We start from the raw sequence: 13312 nt of genomic DNA, 5'->3' as shown, positions 1-13312 counted from the left end.
ATAGAAGCACAACTTGGTAATGCACCACTAACACTACTGTCAGGGTATACCACTCCAAACCCAACGCCTGCACTGGATTTGGAGCCATCGGTAAAGAATTGCCTCGAGTTATCATGTTTTTCAGCATGGCAAAGGAATTTCTGTTTAAGAATATCATCTGAACAGTCTGCCTTACAACCAGAAAACCATTTACAATATTTCACAGAGGGCAACTTCCATGGAGGGAATCTTGAAAATTTTGCTGGAATTACTTTTCCTTTTATTACATCGAGCTCCTCTAATGCACATTTCACCCTGTATCAAACGGCTTTGGATACGAAGCATATTTTTCATAAACACAAAAGTTGCCTTTAAAAACAGTATTGTAGGCTAATGACTCGGGAGTTCTCTGTATGCGGTAAGAGAGAGAGAGAGAGTGTCTGAACGGAACGCAGTTCTAAGATACAATGAAAATTCTCTACCTTACGAAAGCTGGACAGTGGAGATGACAGAAAACGTTTTGGGACACAATTCTTTCCAGAAGCTTCTAATGTGACGCAACTTTACAGAAAAAACTGTAAAATCTGCACGTGGCATTTGGCAAAGATATACGCATATGAGACCAGTCAGTTCAACAAAGACACGTATTCGATCGAAACAGACTCGAGCAAAAGTCCCTATCATACGTGATGTCAGAATTCCCAAAACACAGTGAAGACCTTGATGTCTCTAATCAAACGCGTTGACAAGTTTTGAAAAACAACTCTGGCTTTGAACGGACAAAGATAATCTCTTTCTCTTTTTCTTTACTACATTATATATCCTTTTTTTTATTATGTTATGCGAAATCTGAACGCACATTTAAAACATCCTAATTCTAAGCTAGCTAGGAATCTGAAAAAATGTTGCCAAACTCTACATAACATTTTATACAGTCTAAGAGGGGATATATGCATTTTGAAAGTAGCAATATATAATATACCTCCCTCCAGAAGATTGTTTATCACGGTGTTGAATCTAATGATTCGCAACGGGATAAATAATCAGCAACTACATTGTTTTTGCCACTAATGTGCTGCACTCTTAAGTTATACTGTTGCAGGCACAAAGACCACCTGGTCAGTCTTTGACTATGATTTTTCACTTTCTGGATAAATGATAGTGGATTGTGATCAGGCAACACTAAAATTTCTTCATTCCTAAGTCTATTTACATACACTTCAAATTTTTTCAATGCAGTGATTAAGGCTAAAGTTTCCTTCTCGATTGTCAAGTATACTTTCTGATGTTTTTTCAGTTTTGTAGACATGAAGCACACAGGATGGTAGATATTATTTTCATCTTCTTGAAGTAGAACAGCTCCAATGCCACAGTCTGACTCATCTACTTGTATCACAAATTTCTTGTCAAAGTCTGGAGCTTGAAGTACTGGTCTTGAAGTTAAAATGGCTTTTACCTTCTCAAAGGATTCTTGACATTCTGGAGTCCAAACAAACTTAGCTTTGGGACTAGTTAAGTCTGTCAAGGGAGCTACTACGGCTGACAAATTTGGGCAGAAATGACGATAGAATCCAGCCATGCCTAAAAATCGCTGTAGCTGTTCCCTGGTAGTAGGTGGGGTAGCCTTATGGATACCTTCTACATTAGCATTTACTGGAGCAAGAAGGCCTTCCCCAACTTCAAACCCAAGATACTGCACAGTTGCCTTTACAAACTCACTCTTCTCTAGGTTGACTGTTAGTCCTGCTTCTTGTAGTTCCTTGAAAACTTTCCTCAAAATCTTCAGATGTTCTTCCCACGTTGTAGAGTAAATCACGATGTCATCTAGGTATACACCTACTCCTTCTATCGATCCTAGCAGTTGATCCATCACTCGTTGAAATGTTGCAGATGCATTCATCAGACCAAATGGCAGAACAGTATGCTGATACAGTCCAAAAGGAATAATAAAAGCTGACAGCAACTTGGCATTCTTATCTAAGGGAATTTGATAATATCCTTTCAACAAGTCTATCTTGGAAACAAACTTGGCTTGCCCAATATTTTCAAGTAACTGATCTATAAAGGCAAAGAATAATTGTCAGCCACACTGATAGAATTGTTTCCTATGATCAGTACACATTCTAAATGAACCATCTGTTTCTTCACTAACACACATGGAGAACTGAAGTGACTTGAACTGGGTTTTGCTAATCCATGTTGCAGCAAATACTCAACTTCCTTCTTCAAAACATCTCGATGATACGGTGATAAGCGATAGGCTCTTTGCTTGAAAGGTTTTCCATTTTCTTGAATCTTGATCTCATGCATGGTCAGATCAGCACACCTAGGCACATCTGCAAAAATTTCTGGGAAACTTCTAATTACTTCACCTAAGTCGTCACCTTGTTCAGCACTCAGATGTTTCAACTTCTCCTCCAAATTTTCCAAAATTGAAGAATTATTCATCTTGCTTGCAGCTTCTGAATTATCTTATAAGGACCTTGAAATTTATTAGTGAGGGGAAATCTCTTGACAGGTAAGAACACTAACACTCGTTGGCCAACACTAAAACTTCTTAGCCTAGTCTTAGCATCATATCTCCTTTTCATTTTCTCTTGACTCACTTTCAAGTTTTCTAAAGAGAATTTTCTATTCTCTTTCAACATTTTCCTTAAGTTCTTTACATATTCACCATGGCTTTCCTCTTGGTTTTCTCCCCAATTTTCTGCAAAAATCTTCAAGGGTCCTCTCACTTCCCTTCCAAAAATAATTTCATTAGGTGAACATCCCATACTTTCTTGAGAAGCACTCCTAACTTCAAACAACATTAATGGTAAACTAACATCCCATTCTCTTCCTGACTCAGAACAATACGTTGTCAGCATACTTTTCAATGTCTGGTGGAACCTTTCTAAGGCACCTTGAGTCTCTGGATGATAGGCGGTGGATAACTAACTGTTGTTTCACTCCTAACAAATTCATCACATCCTGGGATAACTTTGAAGTAAAGTTTGTTCCTCTGTCACTTTGTACTATTTCTGGTATACCAAACTTTGAGAAAAACTCCACAAGTTTTTCAGCAACTATCTTGGCATATATGTTTCTAACAGGGATCGCCTCTGGATATCTTGTCACAGGACACATTAATGTTAACAAATACTAATTTCCCTTCTTTGTCTTCGGCAGCAGTCCAACCATGTCTATAATCACTTTGCTAAAGGGTTCTCCTCTAACTTCTATAGGTTGTAGGGGGGCTTTCTTGATGGTTTCATTCGGTTTTCCAGCTATCTGGCAGGTATGACACTCATGACAGAACCTGCTAACATCTTTGTGAAGTCCAGACCAGAAAAAATATTTCATGATCTTCTCCACAGTCTTCCTGATTCCCATATGTTCAGACTCATGAGCTACTGCCACCACTTGCTTTCTCAGTGGATATGGAATAAAAATTTGATGAAATTCGCCCCATAAAGCATCTCCTGGTATATCTGTAGGTCTATACTTTCTCATCAGCAAACCTGCCTTCAGATAATAACAGGTAGGAGTTTGTTGCATCTCTTCTCGATCAACAACTCTGAAGAACAAATCAGTTAACGATGCATCCTTCTTCTGCAAGTCCATCAGCTTCTCTCTTGTCACTTGACCAACTTCAAGGGCTGAATTCCCAATATCTGCTAACTCAGCTACTGTAGTTTCACTACTGTCTTCAGTAACACTTTGACTACTCGGAGTCTCTTCAGGAACATCAGGTTCTTCTTCTTCGTCGTCGTCGTCTTCTTCATCTTCTTGGGAAATCTCTTCTTGGTCAGTACTGTGGGAAAAATCACTTCCCTGGAACAATTCTTCTAAGCACAAAGATCCTTCACTTGATCCTTCTTGGGTGTGTAAATCCTCAGTTTCTTCACTTGCAGTCGTAGTCCTCTTCAGACTTCTGGTAGTTACACAACTAGGAAACAGGTGGGGGTTAATCTTCTCCAACTCTACTGTAGGACCAATCCTCAATGGTTTTTCTGTCACTACAGGACAAGGAATAAGTGGTACACCACCAACTTCATTCCCCAATAGAACATGTACAGCTTCCACAGCCAGTGAGTCCTTTACAACAAAATCAACATTCCCTGTCACCAATTCACATGACAGGTTTAAGCGGCATATAGGAGTTACTTCCTCTCCTCCTATACCCTTCAAAATAACTGAATCTCCCATGAGACTCTTCTCCAGCTGAGGGATATATAGATATATGGCTTAAAAGCCTCCACACTGCTAAGCCACTTACTGCTTGAGGTAACATTTCCACTGGTTGCTAAACATTCAGCTTGTTTAGTTTCCTTCTTCTCTGGAGTCTGATTCTTTCCCACACTGCTCTTCGTAGTTTGTTTCACCTGGTCACCTTTCACAACTTGACCAACTGGCTTTGACAGCTGTTGATTCCGGTGACACTCTTGACTGAAGTGTCCTACTCTTCCACACTTGAAACAGACAACATTAGGTTTCTGTAACTGTCTTGAAAAGCTGGATGAGGATTTCACATTAGCTTGCTGAGTTGTATTACCTTGTGTACTCTTGGTAGTATCACTTGTAGGTTTCCCATTAAATTTGTTCCTGTTATTTGGATAAGACTTAAAACCTGGGCGTTGTTGACTCTGGTACTTGACATCGTAATTGCGTTTACTAATTATATTGTAATCTTCACTCAGTGTAGCAGCTTTGTCAAGTTTCTTCACCTCTCTCTCTCTCAAATAGGCTCTTATATGTTTAGGAATTCCCTTAAGATACTGTTCAAGAACAAGTAATTCTTCTAACTCATCAAAAGTTTTAACTTCAGCAGCTTCTACCCAACGTTTAAAACACCTTCTCACTTTGTAAGCATAATCTAAGAATGTTCCCTTCTCATCTTTTCTTAAATTTCTGAATCTTTCATTGTAGTACTCTGGGGTCATCTGGTAAACCTGTAGCACATTGTGTTTAAGTACCTTTTAGTCTTTACACTGATCAGCTGTTAAGGCTAGATAAGCACTTCTCCCTTTACCAATCAAGACACTTTGTAGCAAAACTGGCCATCCCTTACCTGAAGCCACTTTCTCAAAGTGATCAAAAAACTCATCTGGAGCTTCTTCAGTAAACTTAGGGATTAACTTCTGTACTCTTACTACATCTAATACAGGGACTTGATTACCTTGGTTAGGTTTAGATGGTGTTACAGGTAAAGTGGATCTAGCTCTTATCAATTCCATCTCCCTTTCAAACCTTACACTTTCTCTTTCCTCTTCTGCTGCTTTTTCTTCTTCTCTTTCTCTTCTTTCTTGTTTTTCCATGTCTATTCTTTCTCTTTCAGCTTGCATTCTCTCTCTTTCAGCCTGCATTTTTAGCTTAATCAAATTCTGTTCTGCTTCAATGCGTCTAAGCTCTAACTCTGCATCACTTTTCTCTTTCTTTTCAGCTTGCTTATTCATAAGATCAGCACGTGCTACATTCAACAACTCTTGAGCCAATTCTAACTCATCTTCATCAGTTATTCTACCAGAGTTTATCAATGATTCCATAGCAATACGTCTTATTTGTGCCTTTACCATAGAAGTAGACACATAACCACCACATGCCACTACTAAAGCGCTCCACTGTGCCTTAGTCAGAGTGGTTTCAGATAAAACTTGGATGGAAGGTGCTGCTAAAAATTCCTGAACTTTGAACTGAGCCATTTTCCTCTAAGTTATCAACTTACAATTCAATACAATAAATGCAAAACAAACCTATATGGTCACTCTCCTAACAAAATATATCCCTAACACCACCAGTATATACTAGAGTGATAATGAAATCTGTTTTCCCTGGTCTCTGGGCACCATTAATACTTGTGACGAAGGGCCAAGTATCTGGTTGCTACACTTAACATTCATTAATTGTTACCTCACAACAGCCAGACACCTGAACTTTCATCACAGGTACTAAACGACTGAATACTCTAAAGGCAACAGTGATCCCTTAACAACTTACCTGTATTGCAGAAAATCAGACTAAGTTCATCAAAACAGGTGTGAGGTAATCTTGTAAGTAATTAGATTAATCAAAGGGCATCACTCCATCAACAACTTTTAAAAGTCTAAGTATTTCCCTGATTTCAGTCTAAGTACTTCCCTGGTTCTAAGTCACTTCAAATAAATTGAAGGAAAACAGATCAATTACCACTCTATGTTTCTACCTAGGCTAAATATAATCATATGCAAATATAGTGGTTAGAAATAAAATACTTATAAAAATTTTAAATACAAAAATGATCAAACTCAAAATTTATAAGTGAAATTCACAATATTAGAGAAAATTACTGTGACTTGAAAACAAAGTAAAGTTTAATCAATTCTTGAATCAATTACGTAAAATCAAATCAAAATTAATTTATCACAAAATTCAAGAAAATTAATTCAATCAAAATTCAAAAGTGTTAGGTAATATTTGAAATTTGGAAATTAATTCACATGTGCTAAACAACAATAAAACTTGAAAAGAATTCTAAGTGCAAATTAATTCGCAAGTGTTAAATTCAATTAAATGTGCGACGATTACGTAATGAAAATAACTATGTTAATTAAATTGTGAATGCAAATGAAAACACAGAAAAATGTGGAAAATACCAAAATTGCAAAAAGTAATAATCACACAGAATACAAAATAAAAAGACACACTTCAATAAGAAAATGGATAAATGCACCAAAAATAAACACTTCAATAAGAAAATGGATAAATGCACTTCAAATGAAACAAACACAAAACACAAAAATTTGCAATGTGTAAAAATGTGAATCTTTTCATTCAAGCCATTGTAACTATTAGTTATTAGTTCTCTAAACCATTGTAACCAATAGTTATTAGTTTCTTTACCAAACCATCATAACCACTAGATATTGGTTGCAACTATTAAAAATATAACACACTTTACCTTCTTGGTATACCAATTTTCTTTCTTTGGTGCAGCTTGTTTCACACTCACAAAAACAGGCGCCGTTACACACAATGTTTGTTCAGATTCCACAAAAACACTAAATAATACTAAATAAACTCTAAGAAATATCAAATCTGAAATCTACAAGTTACGACTGACCATTTTACGTTACATTAATATCAATTATGGTGAGGCAGAGAGAGAGAGAGAGAGAGAGACCTTACCTTACCTTACAGACCTTACAGTTCGTTCGGGTTGCCCCAGGTCCCTCAGTGTGAGGCGCCTCTAATGTCTACCAGAGAGTTGCTAGTACATCTTCCGGTATATTTTGCATCTTCCAATCTTGGATGGTCTGGGATGCAGTTTAGATATTTGTCGAGCTTATTCTTAAACACATCTACGCTCACTCCTGATATATTCCTCAGATGAGCTGGCAACGCATTGAATAGACGCTGCATTATCGATGCTGGTGCGTAGTGGATTAATGTCCTGTGTGCTTTCCTTATTTTTCCTGGTATAGTTTTGGGCACTATTAATCTACCTCTGCTTGCTCCTTTCTGATATTTTTAGTTCCATGATATTTTCGTTATCCTCATCGTTTCCATGCCTGAATTATCATGTAGCGTTCTCTTCTCCTTTCTAGACTATATAATTTTAAGGATTGTAGTCTTTCCCAGTAGTCTAGGTCCTTAACTTCTTCTATTCTAGCTGTAAAGGACCTTTGTACATCTCTCTATTTGTGCAATATCCTTTTGATAGTGTGGGTACCATATCATATTGCAATATTCAAGTGGACTACGAACATAGTTTTATAAAGCATAATCATGTGTTCAGCTTTTCTTGTTTTGAAGTGCCGTAACAACATTCCCATTTTTGCTTTACATTTTGCCAACAGAATTGCTATTTGATCATTGCATAACATGTTCCTATTCATCATCACACCAAGGTCTTTAACTGCTTCCTTATTTGTGATTGTCTCATTATTAGGTCCCCTATCATGCATATAGCTTCCTTCTCTGTCTCCATAATTTATTGATTCAAATTTATCAGAGTTAAATACCATCCTATTTACCTCTGCCCAATCATATACTTTGTTAAGGTCTCTTTGTAGAGCGGGTTCCTATCTTCATCCAAAAGAATTTTTTTTAATTTCTCTACTTATTCTTGTGTCATCAGCGAAACTACTCACTACCGAATCCTTAACATTACTGTCTATGTCTTCAATCATAATAACAAACAATATTGCAGCTAGCACCGTACCTTGTGGCACACCGGATATTACCTTGGTTTCATCCGATTTCTCATCGTTTGCAATAACTATCTGTTTTCTGTTGTGTAAAAATTCTTTTAACCATCTTCCTACTTTATCTACGATATTGTGTTTTCTAATTTTCTTTGCTAATATATTATGGTCTACTTTGTCAAAAGCTTTTGCAAAGTCTAGATAAACCACATCTGTTCATTTCCGCTTTTCATATTTTGAATATGTTCTCACGGTGGACTAACAGTTGGGTTTGTGTACTTTTTCCGGGTACGCAAACCGTGTTGTCCTATATTAAACAAATTATTTTTATTAACTGTTTTCAATAATATTTTTCTTCATTACCCTTTGCATACACTTTCATAATATGTGATGTTAGACTCACAGGCCTATAATTACTTGCCTCTAGTCTTGATCCACTTTTGAAAGTAGGGGTGATATATGCTAATTTGTGCTCATCATAAATCTTGCCTGTATCTACACTTTGTCTTAATAATATTGCAAGTGTCTTTGCGATAGAATGAACTACTTTCTTTAACAAAATAGCAGGGACTCCATCCGGCCCTGCAGCAGCTCCATTTTTAATTTCATTAATTGCCTGCACAATATCAGCTTCATTAATTTCTATGTCAGCTAAATATTCACTATTTTCTACCCTTACTTCTATATCATTATCTTCATTATCTATTCTAGGGGTGAATTCTCTCTATATCGTTCTGCCAGTATGTTGCAAATTTCCTTTTTTTCATTCGTTAATCTCCCTTCAATTCTCAGAGGGCCTAATTTCTATTCTTCTTTTATTCATCTTCTTCGCATATGAGTATAATAGTTTGGGGTTTTGCTTGATATTTAATAGGGTTTTTTCTTCCAAGTCCCGTTTTCATTTTCTTTTGATTGTATAATCTTTTGTTCTGCATTTTCTATCTTACTTTTTAGTTCTATAACTTTCCATGCATTTTTTTCTTTTGCAAGACCTTTTTTCCACTTTCTGATTTTCTGGAACAAGATCCTTCTGTCTCTTGGTTATGCATGAATGATGTTTACTTTCTTCTTCGGTATATATTTTTCCACTATTTTCTCCAATATTTTATATAATATCTCCGTATTTACCCTTATGTCATCACTTACGAAATGTTATCCCAATCTTTGTTTAATTCTTCATTAATTTCTGACATTTTATATTTTTATTTTTGACAGTAAAGTTTGTATTTTCCATATCCTTCCCACTTTTCATTTCTTGCTTATCTCTATTTTCAACTTGCTTTGGAATGAACTGTTAATTCTATGACATTATGGTCTGAAATACTCGCATTATAAACTATTATTTCTTTAACATAATTCATCTCGTTCACAAATACTAGGTCTAAAGTATTTCCTTTCTTGTTGGCAGGTGATTTATTTGTTGAATGTTGTATTCTAGTAGCATATCTAATAGCTTTTCAAATTGCCTCTTATCTTCTGCACTACTATTACTCTCTTTTTTATATGTATAAGTACAACCACAATCTCCTATTCGTTCTTTCCATTCTACGAAAGGAAAGTTGAAGTCACCAGATAGGAGAATAGTCCAGTCCTTGTGATTTCTACATATATCATCCAATTTTTCAATTATTAAGTCAAACTCTTTAGTATTAGGAGGTCTATATATTACTATGTTCATCAATTTTTCAGATTCAAATTCTACCGCTATTAGTTCACATTCTGAGTTACTATATTTCTCATATATTTTTCCTTGTTTTGTCTTTCCCATATATTGCGGTTCCCCCTTGATTCCTATTTTTTCTATCTGATCTATAAGTTTGGAACCCTTTTATTTGATCATCATCCCAGTCTCTTGGGAATACCAGGTTTCACTTATATTCATTTATATCTATTTTCTTTTCATTTTGGGTTAGTTCTTCTAAGTACTCTATTTTTCTTTTTGAGTTACTCGTAACTAAACCCTGCGCATTCATCACTATGATGGGTTTGCGTGTTTTTCTCCGTTCATTTAATAATGGTAGTAATAAGGATTTTCCCATGTCTCTTTCCTGTTCTGGTGTTGTTGCTTTTTTTTTTCATTTCCAGAAATTCTGACATTAAAAAATCCAACTTTTCCATAATATTTGATCTTCCTTCATCATAATTATTCATTTTGTGTCTGAATCTGCAATTTTCTCCGTTTCTGCAATATCCTCTTGCATAATAAATACAGTTATTATCTCTTGAGTAGAATTTCGGAGCTGATGCTTTGAAATTTTTTGCTGACACCTCTGCATATCTCATTGGTGGTTTGCTTTTCTCTTTTACCTGATATTCTTGATTTCTCTCTTTATTTGTTCTTTCTTATTTTGGATTTTATTACTTGGTTGGTTATTTATTGATTATGATTCATGGCTACAGGGCGTGCATATATTTGCATTTTTTGTCGAACTTACATCCTTTTCCTTCTTTTAGGTTTTTACATATTTTTGGATGCAGATCTCTGCAATCATCCCATATCCATCTAAGTATGCACATTTACCATATATTTCATAGTTTTGACATATCTTAGGATGTTTGTAGTAACATCTTTCTCCAAATCTGCAATTCCCTCTTTTCAAAAGGTTGCAGATTTTGTCTTTCTTGTCTATTTTTTCCTCTTTCCCGTCATTGTGTAGATCTGGGTAGAGCCTCTTCGGGATTTGCTTTTCTGTTGTCATATCGTAATTTTTTATTTCTTCGTAGGTATGCTGCTTATTGCCTCATATTAGTCTCAATGAGTATCTCTGCATCCATACTTTATCTTTGTTCTTTGTTTTCCTTATTTTTTTCTGTCATTTCATTTTTGTTTACTTCTCTTCCGTTTTCCTCTTCTTCTTTTCTTCTTCTTCTTCCTCTTCCTCTTCTTCTTCATCCTCAACTATTTGTACATTCAATCTTGATTTAATAACATTGTCTATCCATGATAGACATGTTGAACAAAAAATTCTTGTATCTTTCTCAAATCTTGTATTACCTCAGCACACTGTGGATGGGTCGGAATGTTGCATGCAGCACATTTTCTGATTAGGTTTTGTGGATTGACTATGCTATACCAAACCATTACACAGTTTGCATGCTTTTGGCATTCTTTTTCCTAATGCATCAATTAGGATATTCACAAGATTCACCTTATTCATTTTCTTTGTCGGAATATGTTGGTTTATGTATATCTTTATGAGTCTCTTGACCACTTGGATTTTATTTGGAACTTCTTCAATTATTTTCAAGATGTTTTCATTAGATTTGTTCCAGTTTGAAGGATTATATCCTTCTAATATATCTATGAATGCTTTTGTATCTTTTTGGTTAGGACTGTTGCTGATTTCATAGATGAGAAATGCCAGTTCCCTTCCTGCTACCTCATCGTATTGCGAATCTGCTAAACACGCTAAATACGCACCTCTTCCCGCAGTTGGAAACTTACTGCCATCTTGTTCTGATTTATAGTATTACACTTGATAAACTAACTTAGAAGACGCTTTATCCTACTATTTTCACACTAATCTTATCACCGATAGTTCACGAACACTTCTAGATATTTCTCAAATTCTAGTCGTATGTTAAACTTGTGATATCTGTTGATTAATCTGACTTCACGCGGTACGTCTCACCAAGCAAGATGGCTACTACGAGAGAGAGAGAGAGAGCGAGAGAGAGAGAGAGATGTGTGAACGGAACACGGTTCTAAGATGCAATGAAAATTCTCTTCCTTACGAAAGCTGGACAGTGGAGACAGGACAGAAAACGTTTTGGGACACAGACACAATTCTTCCCAGAAGCTTCTAATGTGACGCAACTTTACAGAAAAAACTGAAAAATACTGCACGTGGCATTTGGCAAAGATATACGCATATGAGACCAGTCAGTTCAACAAGGACACGTATTCGATTGAAACAGACTCGAGCAAAAGCCCCTATCAGACGTGATGACAGATTCCCAAAACACAGCGAAGACCTCGATGTCTCTAATCAAACGTGTTGACAGGTCTTGAAAAACAACTCTGGCTTTGAAAGGACAAAGGTAATCTCTCTCTCTTTTTCTTTACTACGTTATTTATTCTTTTTATATTATGTTATGCGAAATCTGAACACACATTTAAAACATCCTAATTCTAAGCTAGCTAGGAATCTGAAAAAATGTTGCCAAACTCTACATAACCTTTTATACAGTCTAAGAGGGGATATATGCGTTTTGAAAGTAGCAATATATATATATATATATATATATATATATAATATATATATATATATATATATATATATATATATATATATATTAGAGACATCGAGGTCTTCGCTGTGTTTTGGGAATTCTGTCATCACGTCTGATAGGGACTTTTGCTCGAGTCTGTTTCGATCAAATACGTGTCTTTGTCGAACTGACTGGTCTCATACGCGTATGTCTTTGCCGAATGCCACGTGCAGATTTCACAGTTTTTTGTGTTGTGACTAGCAACCTTATCTCGAGAAACTTGCTGAAAACGAGAAGTATTTCACAGAAAAAAAAAGCATTAGTTTGGCGCTGACCATTTTTGCAAGAGGTTTTTGTTGCATAAATATGGAGACCAGTCAGCAGTTATTGGTTTTGCTAGGGTCAACCCAGATTTAGATACTAGAATAATTATAGCACTGCTTCACTTTCTTGGAAATAGTTTTTTAGACAAAGGTGTTTGTAAATTTTTTTTTTTTTTTTTTTTTTTTGCTAACGGCGTCAGGTGTCTTAAAATTTGAAAAGTTACTGTCCCATGGACCTGAGCAAGTATTAGAAGTGGAGAGAGCACATTCCAATTCCTCAAAAGTGAAGTTTTTGTTGTAGCACGTCTTTACATATCTCAAAATTTCATAAGAATAATCTTTCTTTTTCAAGGAAGTGTTCGTCAAGACTGCTGGTGGTGCTACTAACTGGTTGCAGTTTATGATATTGAGGGGATTTCTGCCAAATTTGCCTAAAGGTTACCGCTGGTATACCCGAAACATATTGCACCAAGATATTATTCTACCTCTTTTTACTTATTTTTTTTAAATATATATATATATATATATATATATATATATATATATATATATGTGTGTGTGTGTATGTATATATATATATATATATATATATATATATATATATATATACACACACATATACACGAGTATGTGTGT

The 13312-nt window shown here is 35.6% G+C and overlaps 1 protein-coding gene across 1 annotated transcript in view; it reads right to left on the bottom strand.

The window, feature by feature from the left end:
- The window catches only part of LOC135225259 (uncharacterized), a 20428-nt gene extending 15233 nt beyond the window's left edge, over window positions 1–5195 (bottom strand). Inside the window, exons 1-2 of the mRNA XM_064264589.1 lie at window positions 5030–5195; window positions 3601–3833 (exon numbers count right to left, since the gene is read on the bottom strand). Coding sequence (XP_064120659.1) covers window positions 3601–3833; window positions 5030–5195 — 399 coding nt within the window. The remainder of the gene's footprint in view (window positions 1–3600; window positions 3834–5029) is intronic.
- Between the last annotated feature and the right edge of the window lie 8117 nt (window positions 5196–13312).

The sequence above is a fragment of the Macrobrachium nipponense genome, chromosome 13, assembly GCF_015104395.2.
Source record: "Macrobrachium nipponense isolate FS-2020 chromosome 13, ASM1510439v2, whole genome shotgun sequence".
In the NCBI taxonomy this organism is placed as follows: domain Eukaryota; kingdom Metazoa; phylum Arthropoda; class Malacostraca; order Decapoda; family Palaemonidae; genus Macrobrachium; species Macrobrachium nipponense.
This window is presented reverse-complemented; position numbering and strand designations above follow the sequence as displayed.